Source organism: Thermothielavioides terrestris, chromosome 1 (genome assembly GCF_000226115.1).
Source record: "Thermothielavioides terrestris NRRL 8126 chromosome 1, complete sequence".
In the NCBI taxonomy this organism is placed as follows: domain Eukaryota; kingdom Fungi; phylum Ascomycota; class Sordariomycetes; order Sordariales; family Chaetomiaceae; genus Thermothielavioides; species Thermothielavioides terrestris.
This window is the reverse complement of record NC_016457.1, coordinates 2,271,258-2,291,965: the sequence shown is the minus strand read 5'-3', so window position 1 is coordinate 2,291,965 and position 20,708 is coordinate 2,271,258. Positions and strand designations below refer to the sequence as shown.

At 58.1% G+C, this 20,708-nt stretch overlaps 7 protein-coding genes and 1 non-coding gene across 8 annotated transcripts; 4 read left to right on the top strand and 4 right to left on the bottom strand.

Annotated features, from left to right (window-relative positions):
* The first annotated feature begins 337 nt into the window (after positions 1–337).
* On the top strand, positions 338–5,202 carry THITE_2107400 (uncharacterized protein). Its single transcript, XM_003649083.1, has 3 exons — positions 338–724; positions 859–1,179; positions 1,245–5,202. The coding sequence occupies exons 2-3, from the start codon at positions 1,077–1,079 to the stop codon at positions 5,054–5,056; spliced, it is 3,915 nt and encodes a 1,304-aa protein (XP_003649131.1). The 5' UTR covers positions 338–724; positions 859–1,076; the 3' UTR covers positions 5,057–5,202.
* Positions 5,203–5,982: 780 nt separating this feature from the next.
* Positions 5,983–7,006, bottom strand: THITE_2107397 (uncharacterized protein). Its single transcript, XM_003649082.1, has 3 exons — positions 6,728–7,006; positions 6,442–6,544; positions 5,983–6,291 (listed from the first exon to the last, which is right to left on the bottom strand). Exons 1-3 carry the CDS (start codon positions 6,875–6,877, stop codon positions 6,224–6,226), a joined length of 321 nt encoding a protein of 106 aa, XP_003649130.1. The 5' UTR covers positions 6,878–7,006; the 3' UTR covers positions 5,983–6,223.
* Positions 7,007–7,907: 901 nt separating this feature from the next.
* Positions 7,908–8,943, top strand: THITE_2107394 (uncharacterized protein). Its single transcript, XM_003649081.1, has one exon. The coding sequence runs from the start codon at positions 8,018–8,020 to the stop codon at positions 8,783–8,785; it is 768 nt and encodes a 255-aa protein (XP_003649129.1). The 5' UTR covers positions 7,908–8,017; the 3' UTR covers positions 8,786–8,943.
* Positions 8,944–9,782: 839 nt separating this feature from the next.
* THITE_t4 lies at positions 9,783–9,872 on the bottom strand. Its single transcript has one exon. It is a non-coding gene; the product is annotated as a tRNA-Phe (tRNA).
* A 349-nt stretch (positions 9,873–10,221) lies between these two features.
* On the bottom strand, positions 10,222–11,307 carry THITE_2107393 (uncharacterized protein). Its single transcript, XM_003649080.1, has 2 exons — positions 11,190–11,307; positions 10,222–11,119 (listed from the first exon to the last, which is right to left on the bottom strand). Exons 1-2 carry the CDS (start codon positions 11,221–11,223, stop codon positions 10,572–10,574), a joined length of 582 nt encoding a protein of 193 aa, XP_003649128.1. The 5' UTR covers positions 11,224–11,307; the 3' UTR covers positions 10,222–10,571.
* Positions 11,308–11,484: 177 nt separating this feature from the next.
* THITE_2107392 (uncharacterized protein) lies at positions 11,485–14,159 on the top strand. Its single transcript, XM_003649079.1, has one exon. The coding sequence runs from the start codon at positions 11,724–11,726 to the stop codon at positions 14,046–14,048; it is 2,325 nt and encodes a 774-aa protein (XP_003649127.1). The 5' UTR covers positions 11,485–11,723; the 3' UTR covers positions 14,049–14,159.
* A 1,182-nt stretch (positions 14,160–15,341) lies between these two features.
* THITE_2107389 (uncharacterized protein) lies at positions 15,342–16,972 on the top strand. The gene is made up of 5 exons (XM_003649078.1): positions 15,342–15,510; positions 15,577–15,644; positions 15,709–15,714; positions 15,767–16,392; positions 16,474–16,972. The coding sequence occupies exons 1-5, from the start codon at positions 15,431–15,433 to the stop codon at positions 16,882–16,884; spliced, it is 1,191 nt and encodes a 396-aa protein (XP_003649126.1). The 5' UTR covers positions 15,342–15,430; the 3' UTR covers positions 16,885–16,972.
* A 254-nt stretch (positions 16,973–17,226) lies between these two features.
* On the bottom strand, positions 17,227–20,553 carry THITE_2107387 (uncharacterized protein). Its single transcript, XM_003649077.1, has 2 exons — positions 20,234–20,553; positions 17,227–20,175 (listed from the first exon to the last, which is right to left on the bottom strand). Exons 1-2 carry the CDS (start codon positions 20,462–20,464, stop codon positions 17,488–17,490), a joined length of 2,919 nt encoding a protein of 972 aa, XP_003649125.1. The 5' UTR covers positions 20,465–20,553; the 3' UTR covers positions 17,227–17,487.
* Between the last annotated feature and the right edge of the window lie 155 nt (positions 20,554–20,708).

Genomic DNA, 20,708 nt, shown 5'->3' with positions numbered 1-20,708 from the left:
TCGATCTGTTTTTTGCTTTGCTAAACGGAGGATTTGAAACGAAAAGGGAGGTTAGCTGTGGTGGAGTAGAGAAATGGGATCGCTGAATTGTTGGCGAATCGGTTGTTGGGAGAAAGAAGCCTTAAGAGGTTAGTGTATTCCATACCCCAGGTCTGGGCTGTTCAAAACTCCAACAGAATGACCTCTTCTGTGTGACGAAGCAGAACCAGATGAAAAGAAAGGGATCAAAGCTCTGAGCAACGGAGCGGGGCGGGGCTGCTGCCTGCGGGAGCCGGAGCTCGGGGAGCTTTCTGCGGGGTATAAATAAGGGGCCCCGACACCCCGTGCGGTCGAAAACCGCCGCAGAACTCTGTCTTATTTTCCTTGACTTCCGGGAGCTTTCTTTTGGCAAGCACCGTCGGCGTGCGGAGGTAACGACCTCTTCGGGCGTGGCACTGTGGCCTGCCGTGCTTTTACCTGCCGTGCTGCTTCTTGGGATGGCCCGTGCCCTCCGCGCTGAGGGCGTCTGAGGGCGCGTTTCAAAGGGCCAATAGGAGGGTACACCACCACCCTTGCTAGCCGCGGCTAACTCCACTTGTACTCCGTATTCCGTACACGACCGCCCACTGTAACGTTAGGTCGCGTCATCCACCTGCATGTTATTGAACCCTTCAACACCTCCAATTCTTCGAGAGAAAGAGCGAACGGCATCAAGCTGCCTTGGAGCGACATATTTCGTGTTTAGGTATGTAAGGCAAGTTGGCGATGAGCTTTCCTTAGCCCGCTTTGCTTTTCTCTCTCCTGTCAGTTATCACCCTCTTTGTGCGTTCTTCCATCCTTGCTCGCGCCAGATCCCGTCTGACCCACGCGACGCGCCAGGCCACGACGCGCGTTGGGGAATGGAACCAGCCTCTCAAATTCGGCCCACTCGACGTCGAGAGCTCAATCGTATCCCTCCCTACCTGGGTTGACTCCAACTATCACTCCGACAACATTTCGCAATCGCCGCGTCGCAATTCCACCTCCATTTCGCCCACAACCACACGGCAATTCCTCTGCGACAGCAACCCTGACGCGGCGCGTGGGTAATTGCCAGGATGACCACGCCGAACAGTTCGTGGTCGGCGCCTTCACCTCACCTGCCTGCCGCGCAGCCGGCCGGCCCGGAGGAGACAGGCTTGCATGTGAGACCCATGGGTTGTAAGTGCTGCCGCGATCCCTACGACCGCACCGCTTTGATCGTCTAATTGGGTCCCCGCTTGCAGTGAAGGTACACTACTCGTTCGATCATGACAACCAGATGCACTGCCTGGCCCGCTGGCCGCACATTCTGCAGGTTCAGACGGTAGCCCTCGATGACAAAACCACCATTGGCGTGGTAGACCTTCGGACGTGCCTGCAAGCGGTCGCCCAGAGCAGCCCCGAGATCCTGAACCAGCAGGAGAAGGACTACAGCGTGTATGCGTACGACTACTCCGAGACGGACGTGCCCCTGGTTGGGCAAGGCATGTTATCATGGGGCCTGGACTCTCAACGCGAGTCTCAGCAACAACAATGGGTCACCGGTCGTGTGGCACGGAACATCTTGCCATTCCTCAACAGCGGAAGCCGGGATACACTGGAGGTGAAGCTGAGATTTACGATGGTTCCAAGGCCCGTTACTCGTCCAACTTATCCCGGCACAGAACCCTTGAACGGGACCGTGTCTGCTTCGATTCCCTCCGACTCCGCGTCAGAATGGAATACCTTCATCCAGTCCAACCCGATGTTGGGCCATGCGACCCATGTTGGCCCGGTATCCTCGCCGGCCCTTGCCCCAGCCCAGTTGAGTCAACTCGGCAACTCGATGAACGAGAATAGTGCGGTACCTGCCCGGAGCAGTAGCCAAACTCCGCATCCGATACGGCCGACTAGTATACCTCCTGCCAATGCGCCGCCACCGGCGTCCGTGGCGCCAGCAACCAGGGCACCTAGCGTCGCCCCAGTCCTTCCCCGACCTCAGAGTTCTGCAGACAACGCACCTCCATCCGCAGTTCTTCAGGCTGCGCAGGCTGCTCCTCAGGCACGCCCTTCAAGGCCTGCATCGAGATCCCGGAGCAAACAGCCGACTGGCAGGCCCAGAGGCCGACCGCGGAAAAGACCCTTAGAAACCGGTAACACGTCAGCAGCGGAGGAAGCTACGGACGGTGACGAAGGGGCGGGGAAGAAGAGGGCTAAAGTCACCAGAACCGAATACAGCGCCATTGCTCCGTTTGGCGCGGTTCCGGAATCCCTAAGGGTGGCTGCGAGCACGTCGGGCAGCCTGCGTGCCATGAGGCCTGTTGGGGCTGGCGGAGATGGCCCCAATGCCAACCACCTGCAGGATGTTCCAAGAGCGCCTACTCCGATTCCTGATGGGCGCCTATTGCAGCAGCAGCAACGAAGGAGGTTATTGGACAACCAATCGAGGGCCGAGTCCTTCGGTGCTGTCGAGCAGCCGGGACCTGACAGAGGTGCGGTGCAAAACCCGAGCCAGGATGCAAGGTCGCCCGCGGACTCGATCGCGCAGTCTCCCGATCATGGTTATTCGCCAGAAGACAGCACGGGCGACTTAGGCTCGTCGCCGCCTGTTCCCCGGACGACTCCCTTCCTCAGATCCAGCCCGCCCCCTTCGAGCCCCGTCCTCCCTACCTTACCCCTACCCGCATCTCATGTCGACTCTGGCTTCATGAGTGGTGGCCTCGAGGATTTCTTCGACGACGAGGACATATTGTCAGGCGTCCCACAGGACCAACAACAAGACCAGATGCTGCCTGTTCCATCTCCGCCGGCCGTCCGCAAGTCAAGCAACAAAAAGGACGGTCATGCCGCACAACAACAACATCAGCAGCAGCAGCAGCGGCAACAACAACAACAACAACAACAACAACAACAACAACAATCCAACTTCCCGTTTCAGGAAGTCAACCCCGGGCCGCCGGAACTGTTGCCGACCAAGAGTATTTTCAACCCTGCTGGGAAGGCCAAGGCGCTGAATCGACACGCATCTGCTGTCTCGGCTCAATCCGCCCCTAAGAAATCAGCCAACCGTTCCCTTAAGCGCGCAAACACGGCGCCAGCGCCGATCGCTCCCGAACACGATCTACACCCACAAGATGACACGACGTATCAACCGAATGGACCCGGGTTGGCTCAGGGCCCTGCACAGTCCTATCCATCTCAGGAACCGATCTCCAACGATGTGGCGGATTCCACTCAGCCAACGGCACACCCCGCTGACGGCGGCTACACGGAGGCTCCCCAAAATGAACCAGCCTCGACACCTGCGGTATCGATGCCGATACCGGAGCGGCCTGAACCGGAGCCTGCCCTGCCTGTACCGACGCAGCCGGTGTCGAGGCCCGCTTCGAGACCCCCTTCAAGCGGTGTCTCGGCACCGCCTGCTCCGCCCCCGACAGTCCCCGCAAACGGCTCTGCCCCGGAGCCGGCGCTGACCCTGCCGCGGCCATTCACGTCCGAAGCACCTTGCCCGCCCAGCGACTTCGAACCCCCGCGGTACAGCAAGAACTTGGTGAAGAAGCAGTCAATCAAGGAACGACTCGAGATTGCCATTGAAAAGGGAGAATCGCCTCCGTTTTGCAACAACTGCGGCGCTATCGAGACCCCGACATGGCGCAAGATATGGACCCAGGATCACGACGGGGTTCCTGGGTTCCATGAGTTCTCGGACAAGCCGGGGTGCGTTACCATGATTGAAGTTTTGGCCAGGGACGAGAATGAACAGCCCTCCAGGTATCGGATGGTGAAGAAAAATCTGGGCCCTAAGGACGACAAGAAGCAGTGGACGGAGACCATCTTATGCAATCCTTGCGGAATTTGGCTGGGGAAGTTCAAGGTCCACCGGCCACCTGATCGATGGGACAAGGACTTCGCTCGGCTCAACCAACCGCGCAAGAAACGCGAACCGAAGAGCAACAATCCACGGCCTAAGAAAGCGCGCTCACGCAGCGACGCTCAAGTGAATCCCACTTCAGAGGCGTACCTCACCACGGATCCAATTGGCCCGCCGGGCAACGACTCGCCAAAGGGGAATTATGAGAACGGAACGGAGTTGGGACAGCATGACCTGGCTATGAATAATGAAAGGCCTTTAAACTCGCGGAGCTCCCCAAGACAGCGCTTGCCGGGATCGACCCATTCGAGGGGCAGTGGAACTGCGGACAGCCCCATCGCGGTTGAAGACGATCTCGGCAGCACAAGGAGACTGCTTTTCTCCGCCCCCAGGAGGGACGGGGTGCCCAAGGTGCTTGGGGAGCTTTCGCTGAACTCAGTCCAGACAACCGCGCTCGCCCCGGAGGTCAAGTCCGCAGCGGTAGGGGGAGAGAACACTTCGGTCAGGGATCGCCCTGGCACCCCGACCAGAGGCCACGACGACCTGGAGCAGGAGCTCTTTGGCACCCCTCCCCAACGCCCGTCCACGCCACCTCTCCAGAGCGCTCCAGGGCCGTTCAAGACACCGACCCGCTCGACGCCAAGCCACCGGCCCATTACCCGAAGCATCTCGCGCTCGATCCGGTCCATCCGAAGCATTCCCAAATCGCCCGGCCAGCTCTTGGCCGCTGCCCACCTCCAGCGAACGCCTTCCAAGACGCCGCGCTCGTCGGCTGGCGGACTCGGGCCCGGCAGCACCGGCAACCACAAGCGTCGCACCCCCCGTAGCGGCACAACCCATCAGCACGCGCAATTTGCCCTTGACGCGCAGGAGCAAGGACACCAGTCGCAGATGCTAGACATGTCGTTCGAATCGCCCTTCAGCGCGACGCTGCATCAGCTACTGAGCGAGGCCAACGAGTTCATAGCCGGCTCGCCCTCTGCGAACGGCGCTGGGCTGCTGACGGACGACCTCGATCTGAGCACGATCGCGACGCAGCTGGACGCCGCGGAACAGAACGGGCAGGCGGTGGGTGCGGCGAGCGGGGTGGACTTCGGCAGTTTCCTGAGCACGGATGTGGTCATGCCCAGCAGTCCACCGCTCATCGGTGACGTGAGGAGTGGGAGTGGGAATGCGCCCGACCGGCTTGGCCGCGCGCTGCACTGACCCGTGGGCTTGTCGTAATCATGCTATGTGTGGAGACTCACAGCGAGATGAAAGTGAGGGTGACGTGTGAGGGTTGGGACTTTTGGGGCTTCGTGGGACTCTCGTTTCCATATTTGGTTTGTTTTGACTGGTTTTGGTATTCTGGCTTCGGTGGCCTGTACGTCACAGCATTCTGCTGGTTCCTTGTTGAGGATGGGTATCGGATAAGATTGGCATGGCGTCGCGTAGCACGGGATGGCAGAGCTGGCTAGTTTGACCGAACAGCAAGCCCGAGGGAGGCCTGCGAGGTATTATGCGTAGCAATACAGCGATGGTACTGTGCCTATTGTGTTTCTGTGGTTTGAAGCGACATGGCCGCTATACGATAACGTTTTGCCTTGATGAAAGTGAAGAGGGGGGAGGGAGGGAGGAAGAAGAAGCAAAATTGAAGGAAAGGGGAACGCTCTCGGCTGGAGTTCATATCCCGCCAGGAAAACCGGCTCACCTCTCGGCCAAAGACTTGAGGCGAGGTGCAAAGGAAGGGCAGTTTTGGGATGGAACCTCGAAGCACAGCTGGTTGACGTACACAGTATTCTGTCGTTTGCTTTTTTTCCCGCTGGCTGCTAGTACTGGCATCAAGATGACGGGCAGCTTGGCCGATACGGGGTGATAACAAACGGACTCGTCGGGACAGTAACGTCAGCATCTGGGGTTTAGCATCCCTATATGCTGATACCTTAGGCACCTTCAGGCATGCTACAAACAGGGCTGAATGATCTGCTCGCGCCCTAATGGTGGGGTTGAGTCTGAACAACAGCGCTTAGACGCGGGATTGTGCGCGGACCCGGTTGAACTCGTCCGAAACCTTCCCGCACGGTCCATGACCAGTTGTGCTCTACCAAGTAGATAGAATCAGCTATCGCACTTGCTGCATGTCCGTGTGCCCGATAGTTTCCGAGTCGATTCGTGACCATCAGATCAAGCTCTTCACCATGGCAAAAAAATTTCCTGCAGATGCGCCCGGCTGAAGAGTTATCGACTCGTTGCCCTTCTGCGGCCGGCCAGCACCGCACCTTGCCTTTGCACCTGGAGCCGGAGGTGATGACCGACAGCTCCGAGATGAGAGGCGAGATGCGAGACTACTCCGTCCCAGATCTCTTTGGCACGGTCCTGCCAGGCTACCTCGGTCTAGTCGTAAGCAAAGAGACCCCGATGCTGGTGCGAGATCTCGACGACGGTGTTGGCCAGGCTGTAGTCTGTTGAGCAATGGTCAGGACACTCCCACAGCTCATCAGATCCAGACACCCGGACCACATCGGCCCATTACTTGTGCGCACAGTGTGTTTCTCTCGTCTCTCTCACACTTCGCCACCATTCCGTGGAACAGGGTTTGGCAATTCACTCACCTACGCCCGTGCCAAGATCCATGGAGCTGAGCACCTTGATTGAGAGGTCTGGATTCACCTTGCCAATGAGCTGGACGCCGTTTCCTGCGGAGAGGTGTGCTTCCTGCGAGCGTTGCGTGAGCTGGGGGTCAGTTCGGTCGGGTCGTTCCGGGTGTCCGTTTCCGCTGTGAACCCCTCCGTCCGTTCGTTTTGCTCCTTCTCGCCTTCATCACCCCTGTCTAGAGTGCGTAGAAAAGGGCGGGAGGGACTGAATGGGAAAAAGATGAGGGGTAAACGGCAAACTTACGCGATTCAGGTGGGCCGTGATGTTGCCATCAGCATCGACGATTGCCTCCTCGCCGCGCAGCTGGACCACTCTGCCAACGATAATGACATTCTTCCCAACGTAAGAGTTGAGGTAACCGCAGGTAATGCGTGGGTTGGCGGTGGCCTCCATGGTGTACAACCGTAGCTTCTGATTGATGGTGGTGCGTGCAACGCGATGGCGATGGAAATTTTCACGTGCCTCCTCCGCGAGCTTCGTGTACGGAATCCGCGAGTGTACGGAATACGGAATACGGTTTTGTCCACTGGCAGACTCCACTAACGAACGTTCGCCGGAATGGGCATATTTAAGCTATGGTCCATGCGCCCCAGCCATCGGCCCTATACTGGCGCTAAACCTGAACAGACAATGAAGCTGTGGGGAAGGAGACCTCATGAAGCTTGGCATGCTGATCATCCCACCAGACACCTGCAAGGCAGGTACTCCACACCTGAAAGTACGGGCACGACTCAAAGTGAAGTAGGTGCAGGTACTGGTATGGAGGGTGAATGCCGAGCCAGGACTTTTGAAATGGGCGCGAGTCGCGGGCCAAGATCTGAATTCGCAGACTATTGACAGTAGGAGCCTGAACCGCTCGGACCCGGATTCATAGCTGTGGAGGTCTGGCCACCAGGCCTGGCCACCGTTACCGGCCGGGATCGCCCTGTACCAGAGCGGGGCTTTGACACCCGGTCCAAGCTTCCGCAGATGGAGATGGTCCTCATGGGATTTATGCAAGATTCCCATGTGGGATCCTTGTCCTATGATGCCTGTCACTCCCAAACATCCAACATCTGGTAATACTCCGATGGGCATTCTCTTCGCGGACAGCGCTCGAGTATCCGTACCTTGCTCCATTTTTATAGAACCAAGCTCGAGTACGCTCTCCCTGCGGGCGATCTAATCCACCTCGAAGATTCTCTTACATGCCTCTCCTCGCTGCGCTGGCTTGGGCGAGTTATCCCACGGAAAACAGTTTCGGACAAGATCGTGCCAAAACCCTTCCAAGACCGGAAACAGCTGCACCCACTGCCCAAAAGTGGCTGAGCCATACCGGTCCCATCGAAGCATTCCCTCACCCTCAGGGCTGGTGCCCTGAAGCAAAAGCTTTTCGACGCTCACATGCGCGATCCGCCGACCTGCCGTCATTTTTGACCGGCATCCAAAACCGATTCTTCGAACTTTTCCCACCCCTCTCTCTCCACCCAACCCCGCGTCCAGCTTGTCCACATCCTGCTACACAGGCCACGAAGCGCGACATCGACCTACAACATGGAGCTGCAGGAAGTGCCGCAAATCTTCACCGATTGCATCGACCTCGGCGGCTGTCTCACTCCGTCTCAACCGCCGGGCCAGGTCATTTTTGACGGCGATCGAGACGAGAGTGCCGAAGATGACGGCATCTCCTTAGCCCCGCCCAGCAACATCAAACCAAGCCCCGACAGCGTGCAGTTATTCGACGGAGCATACCCACGTGATAGCCTGGCCGAGGAAACGGGCTCCATAGCAGGAATGGCAAACCAAATAGGCTTCTTTGTCGGGCCGGAGCTGGGTATCCCAGGAAGCAGCCCCGAAGACATGGGGGCGCCAACCCAAGTCTCCCCGACGACCCTGTTCCCGGGATCCGGCAGGCAGATCTACGACAACCGGTCCCTCTTCCAGCCAACGCCCATCACCGGCAGCCAGTCGAGGGCCCCCACCACTCCGGAGAGACCCGAAACGCCGAGGAAGCCAAGGCCCAGAAAGGCCGGCGGACAAGGAAGCGGAGCAGGGGAAAAGAGGAGCAAAATCCTGGAGCGAAACCGCGTAGCGGCCAGCAAGTGCCGCGAGAAGAAGAAGCGATATGTGGCGGAGCTGTTGGAGCGATCCCTCTTCCTCGAGAAAGAACACATGAGCCTGCTACAGCAGCGTGATGTGGAGTTAGCGCAAGCCAACAACTGGAAGAATGGGTTGATGATGCACGCGGACTGCGGGGACGAGAACATCGATCGGTGGATTCGTCAGCTGGCTAGCAGGGTCGCCCAGACGAGGTACAACTGAGAGAGGAAATGAAGTGGGGGAAGTGGGAAAGAAAGCAGGAAAAAATAAAGAGAAAAAAAAAAAAAAAAAAGAACGGGAAATGGAAGAAAAAAAGACGAAAAAGTGTTGGGCTTCGCGTCACGATATCACCCACCCAAAAGGGGGAATGCTGCCCTTTCGAAGGCTTGCCCTTCCACGACAGAGCTCAGAAGGTTGTTGTTTGGTTATTCTGTCTTCTTGTTGTCGGGATTACCTTTATTGCTATTAATGGAGGGAGCGGTTGCCCTTGGAGCTGGACAAGACTTACACTCCCCAATGCTTTCCTTCCACGGATAAGATGCCGCAAGTTGAAGGAATGTCGGAAGTGGAAGGGAGAGCAGAGCATCATATGGCGTCCGTGGTGTCCTCATTTGAGGGGATGGTGAGAGACCTAGTTAGGGAAAGAAGACGACGCCGGCACTTGTGCAGGTCACTGCACTTCGAAGTGCTCGGGAATATGATGGCGTGCTATTGCTGGCGTTATGTCGGTCAATATGGCGTCTTCGGGCGTCATTGGTGGTGGTGGCAGCATCATTAGTGGTAGCAGCGGGCGAATCGGTGAATGGTGAGGTTTGCTATGATTGTGATGGTGTACGCTACCCCGGTATACACGGCGTTGCAATCCCACAGACGGTTCGTGCTATGCATGGGTAATAAGGACAGGAGGTAGTCTCGTGTTTTGTATTACTGTGATGTGCTGTTCACATGCAAGGAACAATCGATATTAATTAACCGAGCTGTTGCTTCAGCACTGAGGCATTTGACCATCCACCACCACTCTATTTCGGTCTGCCGTTGTTTCTACAGGTTTATTGTACAGTCAATTTCTCGCTTGTATTACGCCGTTAGTGTAGAGCATGTCGCAAATGTGATGTAGATGTGACAACGAATGAACGGGCCTTGCACCGAAGCACGAAACACAAGAACAAGAGCACGAAAGGTGAGGGAACGAGAGGTGAGGAAAAAGACAAAAAGCAGTTGCGGTTTGTGTGGATCGAACACACGACCTTCAGATTGACTTACTGAAGTTAGCTTCAGTCTGACGCTCTCCCAACTGAGCTAAACCCGCAACATACGTGAAGACACATGTATGTTGACGGATCTATATAGCTGATGACGAACACCAAGCGAAGAGAGACATGGAATACAATACGAGTGTCAAAAGCTGCAAGTTTTCCAACTGCATTGCGGCTGTGCCGCTTTCAACTTAATCAGAGCTGTCGAGACAAGACTGGTTCCGTTCGAGGGCTCGCAGTAAACCTTCGATTTGGATAATCACAACTCGCATGTGCCTGGACAGAAACAAGTACCTCCATTCGCCATGGAGCCACAACGCAGTAGGGAGCCGGTATGCCTTGTTGGCTTGAAACGAGCTTGTTGGGCTGAGATGGAGCTAGAAAAGCTCTTCTCGCCTTCTTGAGAAAGCTGTTGGAGTGGCCAATTATAAGCTGGAGACCAAAGCTAAGGTGCATACCTGGTCGCCGTGGGAGGTAGCCCAGAGCTGTGCGGTTCTCGGTTTTCCGACCGTGAGTCCCGGTTCTTGTCGGGGAGATACCATGCGATGGCCGCCCTAAATCCACTATTATTTGACCCCTTTGCCTGTCAAACCATGATGACCGAGTCTTGTCCCTCGGAGGATCTTTGTGTCGCCTCTCCGATAGCCGCGGTTGGCGCCGCTAAGGTACCTGGTAACCTCAAGCGCTGGGCAACGCTCGATCAAGACCTGAGAATAGCGCGTACAGAAGCCCAACCACCTGTCAATCCAGTGCTACAGAACCTCCTCCTCATCGTCGTCAGGGGGTGGGGCCGGCGGGGTTGCTTGCTGCGCAGGGACAGCGCTCACACCGCTCGGTTCCTTCGCAGCAACCTCGGCACCCTCCATCTCCGCGTCGCCGTCCTCGTCCGCATAAAAGGCGGCGACCATCGCGTCCTCCTGCATCTTGGCCCAAGCCTTCTTGCTGAGCTTGGGCTGCTCCTCCCGCTGGAACACTTCCCTGTTGATTTCGTCCCACGTCTTCTTCCGCGAGTGGATAACCTTGGCGTGGTCCTTGCTCTTTTGCACCTTGAGTGCCGTCCGTTCCATGACGGCCTCGGCGCGGTCCATGCTCTTCTCTTGCCGCCGCCGGGCCCGCGAGCTCAAGACGGCTTTGCGCCCGGACTTGGCCTTCTTTGTCACGCCACCCGAGTGGTGTGCCGCAAGCACAGCTGGCCGCCGGTCGACTGACTCTTGTGGCGGCCGCACATGCTTTAGCGACTTGTCGGTGTCGATGCTCGGGGAGGTGGCGCGGCGGGCCGCACGGGAGTGTATTGACGGGGCTGAAGCCGGGGATTTGGAGTCAGCATGTGGTCTGAGGCAGAGTGTTGTTGGCAAGCTCCCGCGCGGTACCTTTCTTGCCCTTGGAAATATTGCCCTTGGCCATCTGTTTTTTTGCTGTTCGGCAGTACTGTTATCCGAATGTTGTGGAATATCTTATCGCTGGGAATTTCAGCGTTGCAAGTTTTCTTTCCTCGCCTGGCCTGGCGTGGGGCTGATGCCCCGCTATGCGGGCAGGGACAGGGCTTTGGCAGATGGCCAGCAACAACCCCCCCCTGCTGCAATGCGCCATTGTTTTGAGGCGGCCAATGGGTTTATTGTGCCAGGTCCTCACATGCCAAGCTGGCTATTTCTTTTGCGCAGGACAGGGAATGGATCTTTGACCAACGCCGCAAATCCCATTCATGAATGCATTTTCTATTGTCCGGCGTGGCTCACTGAGCATGAGCACATGCTTTTAATGCATCTGTTTCGGCCCACATAAAGTCCCTTCTGCTATTGAACATGGCCCTTTTGAGGTAGCTATTGTTTCCGCAGACCACAATAGCCGCTTTGAGCGATCGTCGCCTGGCCAACCTCGTCGGCGCCGACATCCTTCGCACAAGAATGAATTCCGACGCGAGGCGGGTTCTGAGCCAGTTCGACGCCTTCGAAAGTCTCGATCTGTACCAGTACTACCAGTACTACGCTGACGGACAACTTCGAAACCGGTTTGCCAGCGCAAGCCTCATCGTCAGCGTCTTCGTGCTCGCCATTACCGTACTGTATCAGCTTGCCTTCCAACAGGGCTGGCTCCGCTCGCTTGCTCGGCTTCTCTGGGACGCCCTGGTAGTTGCGATTCCCGCTCGCGTTCTCTTCGCTGTTGACCGCTTCCTCCATCCGTCTCTCTTCCCGGCCGACATGCTCAGATCTCAGCAGCCCGCGCGGGCCGCCAAGAGCGATGCGCTTCAAAGGATCCTCGGCATGAACAACGCGTCGGGGATTCTTAGCTCCGCTTCCCAGGCTGGGCGAAGAGGCTTTAACAGTCTGTCTAACGCCGCTGCGGGGAGTAGAGCGGCGGGAGATCGGCCGCCTGGGCTGGGCAACTATGACAACTCCTGCTACCAGAACAGCATCCTCCAGGGTCTGGCATCGCTGAAGCCGCTCCCGGCCTATCTCTCCGCAGTTTCGGGGGGAAAGGGATCGCATCCGAGTCCGACCCGAACCATCGACACCCTCCGCGACTTGATGACCGAGCTCAGCGGTCCATCCAGCAACGGCAGGACTCTTTGGACGCCCAAGGTGCTCAAAACCATGAGCACCTGGCAGCAGCAGGACGCGCAGGAGTACTACTCAAAGCTCCTAGACCAGATCGACGGCGAAATTGCGAAGGCTGCCCGCGCTCTCCAAGATTCGCCAGGATTCGAATCCGACTCGGCCTCCCACGACACTGAGAGCAATCGCCACAGCGACGACAGCGGGTATTCTAGCCTCGGAGGGCACTCCAGAACCGGATCCGAACCGCGTTTCGCCCGGAACCCGCTTGAGGGCCTGGCAGCACAACGCGTGGCATGCGTCAATTGCGGTTATTGCGAGGGGCTGACCATGATCCCCTTCAACTGCCTGACGCTGACGCTCGGCAACCTTCCGGAGCACGATTTGTACGAGAGACTGGATCACTACACCAAAGTCGAGGCAATCCAGGGGGTTGAATGCCCAAAATGCTCCCTGCTCTTGTGTCGCAACGCAGTCAAGGCTCTGGCTGAGCGCACCGGTGATGTTCCGGAAATCCGTCAGAGACTGCAAGTGCTGGAAGAGGCGCTTGAGGCGGAGGCCTTTGACGAAGAAACTTTGACAACCAAATGCAAAATCACGGCAAAGGCGAGAGTAAGCTCGACGAAGACGAAACAGGTCGCTCTGGCTCGGCCCCCGAAGAGTTTGGTATTCCACGTGAACCGATCAGGATTCGACGAGGCGACCGGCTACATGTTCAAGAATTCGGCGGCCGTCCGCTTCCCCATGACGCTAGACTTAGGGCCCTGGTGTCTGGGCAGCGCCGGGGCCCCGGCCAAGCTCCCAGGGGAAGACATAGCGGCTGAGGACATCGAGCGATGGACGCTGGACCCTAAGGCATCCATGGTCGCAGGAGATCGGCGGCCGTCCAGAATCACGGGACCGATATACGAGCTACGCGCGGTGGTGACGCACCACGGGCACCACGAGAACGGCCATTACGTTTGCTACAGGAAACATCCCGCCTCCTCAATTCCGACTGCCAGCAAGCGTGAAGGCCAAGCCGACCTCGCATTCGAGGGGGGCGTAACGGAGGTGGACCGTGAGGCCGACGCAACGAGCGAGGCAAATGGGTCGGCTCCCGACCAGGATGGACAGCCGTCCCGGTGGTGGCGTCTCAGCGACGAGGACGTTACCAGGGTGGATGAGGAAACCGTGCTCTCTCAAGGCGGCGTGTTCATGCTCTTCTATGACTGCGTGGAACCTGCGGCGGTGTTGGTTCCAGCGGCTCACAAGTCTGTCGCTACGGAGAATGCCGTCCTGGGCATCGAGGTTCTGGATGGGAATGCGACGCAGGCCGAGGCACAGGAGATGGATAGCAGCGCGTTGACGGGCTTGGGAGATGGAATGGAGCTCGACGACGTGCTCTCCCGACCAGGCACAGCTGTTGCGACGGGTGTGTCTTTCCCCAGCCCGGGGGTGGACGAGACGTTCCTTGACAGCCCTGGAGTGGGGGAAACGGTTTGCGAGCCCCGGGTCTCATCCCCCGCCAGCGAGGCTTCCACGAGAAGCAGCACGCCGGTCTTTTGGACTGGGAATTCGGCGCAGGATCAGGAGACGGGCTCAGTTTGTTCAGGGACTACGGTGGTTGCCGAGGAGGAGTATGCATTCCCGCAATATGCTTTTCCAGGCAGCGAAGTACACGCTACCGCAGCGTAGTACGGTCGGATTCGGTGATTTTCCGTATGCATAGCGACTGGCGTTTTGGCTCAGGGACAAGCTTTGGACCGCCCTTCCCTTTCGAGGCGCGTGTCGGCTGGGTCGGTTGGGTCGGTTGGGCCGGTTGGTATCGATGGTTGGTTTCAGGGTTACTGAGTAGACATCAGCGGGTATAGCCGCGGTCTAGAAACGTCTTCAAACCACTGTTTCCTGTGCATGACATGTTGCCTTGCTACGCTTATGATCCTCGGCACCCCTCTTTCTGTGCTGTAAAGATTGATCTAGATGCGAACGAGCGTGTAACTCGCAGGATGCCTGATCCAAGCTACCTTATTTCCAAGCCCGTGGCTCTGGTTCTTACAATGCCCGTAAATCAAGATTCAGGGTTGGACGTGACATACTTGCGCCACGAAAACAATGCACACGGAACATGCAAGTGTGCCACCAGCTCCTCCTGGCAGGATCAGGGTCCCGAGAGCGGGTGTTCTTGGCTTCACAGGTATACCACCATACCTCGTAAGGAATTCGCTTGTCTTTTACAACTTTGGTAACTATCTAGGAACAGACATAACGTCGGCATTAGGCCCCTGCGTATGAACTGTTGGGTACAGAACTGCATTAGCTACAATGCATGAGAGTACGTAGTGTGGTTCTGTACACTACGGTGTACCTGAGGGGTTGAAACGTCGTGTTCGGACTTCGGCCCCGGCCGCTCCCTTTACGCTCGAAACATATCCGAGCTGAGTATCCGTACACTAGTGTAATAAACAGCATAATCCGTAGTTAGAGGTGCTGGCTCCGCTGCGCAAGGTTATTGGCTAGCCGCAGATCAATCCCCCCTGTTGCTGATTTTTTGGGGTCCGGTTGGTGTTGGCGCCCCGCCTTCACGCGGTCCTTCTTTGGGCATCGTCGCTCGCCAAGGAGGCACGGGGGGTTCTGCAGGGGTTGGCTGACGGCTGGAGTCCTGACTACAGATTAGTTTGTTCGACTCGCCGCACGCTGACTTTTCGAGTTGCCCGCTCGACTCGTATCCGCGGAGAGAACTCGACCAGGCAACCTCCGCTGTTTGTCTCGTTCGTTCCTGACCCTCACCTGCCCGGCGTTCTCCCTTTAATTCTTTTTCTTTTTCTCTCTTTGCGCTGTCTTTCAAGCGGAATCTTCGCCGTCGCGCGAAATCGCCCAATTGAACGCATGCCCGCCTGAGATTCCGACGCTCCTTTTCAGTCCCCCCCGGCCGCAGACTCGCTCTCTCGCTCGTTCGCCCCCTTCTTCGTCTCGGCCAGAGACAGGATTTGATCTCGAAAGTTGTCGATCGCCTCTATACGAATCATTCCGGTCGCTTCCAGCAACGCGGACCCGATCCCCCTCCGCGCCCCGTCGATATGGCCGAAGAGGATGTTGAGCGCCAGGCCGAGAAGCCGCGGCCGGCTGAGCGATCGGTGCATGCGGTCTTCTACATCGCGTACGTGGGGTGCCGGGGCGTGGTTCATTCTCCGAGGGGGCCGCGCTGACGCTTGCTGCGCTGCAGGAGTTGGATCTTCTTCTCCAACTTGACCATTCTCTTCAACAAATGGATAATTGACAGCAGAGGATTCAGTGAGTCTCAATGCGATCCGATCCCCCAAGCGTGAGCACGAATGCTAACCACTGCTGGCTACAGGATACCGTATGTTGGCCGCGGTCCCCGGACGGTTTTCCCGCTAACAGGCACCCGACAGCCGTGATCCTAACATGCTGGCACCTGGTTTTTGCTTCCCTCGCGACTCAGGTCCTTGCGCGAACGACCAAGCTGCTCGACGGGCGCAAGAACGTCAAGATGACAGGGCGAACTTATCTGCGTGCCATCGTACCGATTGGCCTGCTGTACAGCGCCAGCCTCGTCTGCAGCAACATGGTCTACCTGTACCTGAGCGTGGCCTTCATCCAGATGCTCAAGTCCGCCGCCCCGGTTGCCGTGTTGCTGACGAGCTGGGCCTGGGGCGTCGAGGAGCCCTCACTCAAGCGCTTTCTTAACATCTTGCTCATCGTTTGCGGCGTGGCTCTCGCCAGCTTCGGCGAGATCGACTTCAGCCTGGCCGGCTTCCTGTTCCAGCTGGGCGGCATTGTGTTTGAAGCCATGCGCCTCGTTATGATTCAGGTGCTGCTGTCGGGCGACACTCAGAAGATGGACCCGCTCGTCAGCCTGTACTACTACGCGCCCGTGTGCGCGGTCATGAACGTCATCATCGCCATCGGTTCCGAGGCGAATAAGTTCAACCCGGCCGACCTGGCCCAGGCGGGCTACGGCCTGCTGCTTCTCAACGCGATTGTCGCGTTCATGCTCAACGTGAGCAGCGTTTTCCTGGTAGGCTTTCCCCTCTTCCCCACGTAACCCCGAACTCTCCTGGCCCAGTCGACCTTCTAACCTGTGAGGTGACTTGCACAGATCGGGAAAACCTCCGGCTTGGTCATGACCTTGACCAGCATCTTGAAGAACATCCTCCTTGTCATCGTCTCCGTCATGATCTGGCACACGTCCGTCACCTGGCTGCAGTTCCTCGGCTACTCCATTGCCCTCGCCGGGCTTGTCTACTACTCGATCGGCTGGGACCAGATCGTCGCGATTTCCCAGGCCGTGTGGGTCTCGGCAAAGGGGGGCTACGAATCCATCCGCGGGTCGCCGCCCACCGGCGGCGAGGAAGCGGCCCAGAACCAGGGTCGCCTCCCGTCTGCCGTGCGCAGGGGATTGATTATTGGCGCCGCCGTCGTGACGGTGCTGCTTCTCGCCGGTGGGTTTTTCTACAGCGGCGGCGCCACTGTGGTCGCCGAACGCTTTGGGGACTTGGGCACCTCGTAGTAATTGACGGTTCATGCGAGAGAGGAGGCGGGCGCGGGAGGGTGGAAGTTGCGGGGTGTACGATGGGCGGGTTGGCACCATTCCGATATAACCTATAGCAAGCAACTTTGCTTGCAGCCGATTTTGGGCTACATAATGTAAATGTGACTGGTAATGAATATAGAGCAGGTCGGGTATGCTACGCTTTTCGGTGGCCGTCTGCGATGAGCAAGGAGAGGTCGACCAAAGCTTCCTTCTCGACAGGGGGGAGGGCTTGGACGAGGCATATCACTTCCTCACACAGTTGAAGACAGAGAGCATGCACTTGGTTGAAGTAAAACGAAAGCAAGCCTTCCATAACGGTCTTCCTGGGAATGAATTACGACCAACATCCCTCCCATAATGATCTGCCGAGTAGGTATCGCGCAAAAGCTGCTCCACGTCGAGTCCAAATCCGTGCCCTTGCCGTCCCAAAGCCCTGTCTCTCGAGGCGCCAAAATAAAGCCGGAAATGTCAACACCCCCCCTCTCAGCGTAAGGTCCGATACCTGGGAAGTTCCGATCTATTCACAGCCGCGCCCTGTTGGGCAATGTTGGCGTGGTGCGGTTGACGAATTTGAGACCTCTACCCGCGACTTCTGCTCCGTCTCCGGCTGCCATGCCGGCTCCGGTCGCGGCCTCGGTCCCTGTCCCTGTCCCTGTCCCTGTCCCTATCCCTATCTCTGTCGCGGTCCCGGTCACGTCGAGACGAGACACTCCGTTCGCGCCGGCTGCGCCGGTAGTGGCTATCTCTGTCCCTATCCCTATCCCGGTCCCTGGAGCGGTCCCTTTCGCGCTCACGGCTTCGGCTCCTCGACCAGCTGCGTCGTCTGGTGTCCCGACGATCGTCCTTCGCACGATCGCGATCACGATCACGATCACGCGAACGGTCACGGTCCCGGTCCCGGTCACGGTCCCGCCTGTCGCGATCCCTGTCTCTAGGTCTGTTCCGATCGCCGTCGTAGCGGTCACCGCCGCGATAGTCCATGAGACGGTCCCAATCACGGTCATGATCCCGGTCTCGATCCCGGTCGCGGTCGCCTGGCAAGTAGCGATCGTGTTCGTCGGGTTCGCGCCGGCGTCTGATGTCCGGCGACCTGTCCCCGGCGCGGCGGTCATCAATCCCCGGCACAGGCAAGCCCTTCTCGCGAGCCTCCCTCTGAGCTGCAAGATAAATCTTGGCTTCTTGTTCCCGTTTCTTGACTTCGGCCTGCTTCCATGCTTCCCTCTCGATCTGGCTCAAGCCGGACGGAGGCCGAGCCGCGCTCAGAGGCGAGCGGGAGCGACTTCTGGGGCGCCGGTCCCGGTCCCGGTCTCCGTCATCCTCCTTCGACTTGTCCTGCTCGCGGTCACGGTCACTGTCGCGGCTGTAATCACGTCTACCGCGGTGATCCCGATCTCTTGAGCGAGAGCGGCTCCTATCGCGACGTCCAAACCGCAGTCTAGACCGAGAACGATCACGACGCTCAGTTCCGGCACGCGGCGACCGGCTGCGAGCGCGGTCGTCACGGTGTCGGGACCGGCTTCTTCGGTCTCTCCTATCATCGGCCCTGGCAGTCCGGGGACGGGAACGGCTCCGTTCATGCCGATCTCCCCTGGCACGAGACCTACTACGGCCTCGGTCCTCCCGCCGGTCCTCCCTTCGGTCATCTTTGCGGCCTCCGCGGGAGTCGTCGCGACGACTGTGTTGGCGGTCATGCCGGAGAACATCCCGATGATCGTCTCGAAGGTCTTCTCGCCTATCTCTAAGCCTTGACCGGCTCCGCCGGCGGGAACGACTCCGCTCATGCCGAGGACGTGGCGAGCGTGAGCGGTCATCCCTGCGTCTCCGATCATCATCTCTGGACCGGCTCCGCCGGCGAGAACGACTACGCTCGCGCCGAGGACGTGGCGAGCGTGAGCGGTCATCCTTGCGTCTCCGATCATCATCTCTGGACCGGCTCCTATATCTGGAGCGATGAGTACGGGAGGAGCGAGATGGACTCCTACTCCTCCGCCTCTCGGGTTTGGCTTCAGGTTCCTTAGTCTCCTTCACTTCCTTTGAGTCCTTTGCATCCTTCAAGTCCCTGTTTTCGTCTGCCTTCTTGGCCTCGAGCAGATCTTTGGCTTCTGCTGGTTTCTTGGGCTCAGAGACCTTGGAAACTGGACGCTGAATCGGGTCGATCGCAGAGGCGGGTTTTGCCTTTTTCGGAGGAGGAATCAACGTCTCGTCGACTTCCAACTCGGGCTCCTTCTTGATAACACGCTTGCTTTCCCTGAGGAGGTCGGCCAGCGCTTCTTGCTCGAGGCGCTCAAGATCCTCCTTGGTCAGCTTTTGCTGAACATCTTCCACGCGCTCTTCAGCCGTTGGTTTTGCTCTGCTGTCGCGAGTATCGTGTCGGTCTCGATCCCGTTCCCGTTCCCGATCCCTGTCCCTCTCTTTTTCTCTGTCCCTATGCCTGTCCCTCTCCCTGTCTCTCTCCCTTTCCCTCTCCCTGTCCCTCCCTCTGTCTCGTTCCTTCGACCGGTCTCTGGGGGTGCCTCTGTAGCTGTCATAACCGCGTTCACGGTAGCTATCGCGATCTCGCTCGCGATCTCGCTCGCGGTCTCTGTCGCGGTCTCTGTCGCGGTCTCTGTCACGGTCTCTGTCACGGTCTCTGTCACGGTCTCTGTCACGGTCTCTCTCGCGGTCTCGCTCTCGCTCCCTGTCACGACTCCGGTCTCTGTCTCTCTCCTTTTCGCGCTCCCGAAGTCGCTCTTTCTCCCGTTCTCTCTCTTGTTCCCTCTCTTTTTCTCGCCGCTCCCGCCTCTCCTGTCGCTCCTTTTCTCTCCGCTCATCCTCCTCCCGTTCTTTTTTCCTGCGCTCTTCTCTAGCAGCCCTCTCGGCCGCTCGTCTCTTCATTTCTTCTTTTGCCTTGATCTCGCGCTCGAGCTGCCGCTTCTTCTCCTCAACCGCTTTGAGCTCCGCTCGGACGCGTTCCCTCTCAGCGCGGCGGGCGGCCGTCTCGGCGGCATACTCCTCGTCCGTCTTCGCACCGCGCATCCTCTCTTCTTCGGCTGCCTCGTCGCCGATCTCTGCGCGGCGTAATTCCCGAATGTGCGCCTCAATGGCACGGCTGTCGATCAACGCGCTGATAACTTCCTCTGCTTTTTGGTAGACACCGCCGCGGTCGAGTGCGCCATCAATAAGGGCCGCAGCTTTCCCACGCTCGAGGGTCAGGAGTTGCGTTGGATTGCGCTCGACTTCCTGCTCGGCAACCTCGAGAATGGCTTTGGTGACTTGGGCTTCGTAGTCCTGAGTGCATGTCAGTCGCACAGAAACGTCGACGGATGGACTTGGAACTAAGACATACGCTAGCCTCAAACTTCTCCCACACCTGCTTGCGAATGGCGTCGTAGCCGCCCTTCTTTTTGAAGGCATGTGCGAGGTTCTCGATAGCGGTTCGGGTTGCCGAGGGAAGTGGCAGGTCGGATGCCTTGAATTTTCGGGGAAGCGGCGCAACCATCGCAGCTGATGCGCCCGGCACAGCGCCGGCTGCGCTTGGTTCGGCGGCGGATGCCGCATTCTCAATAATGGTAGACATGGCAGCGGCGGGAAAGTTGCAAAGCGCGGAGCTTGACCCCGGAGTCACGGCTTGCGGCGATGGGCGTGGAGGGCAACCGCCAGGTAGTGTGCAGAATATGCACGGCACCAAAGGGGAAACGGGTCGCAAATCAGGTCATTTCCAATGCACGTTGGCACATCCTCCATGAGCATGCACCTTATGTATCTTTCAGTTGAATGCGCGACGTTCGCGAAAGGTTGATTTCCCAGTTGTATCGCTTTTG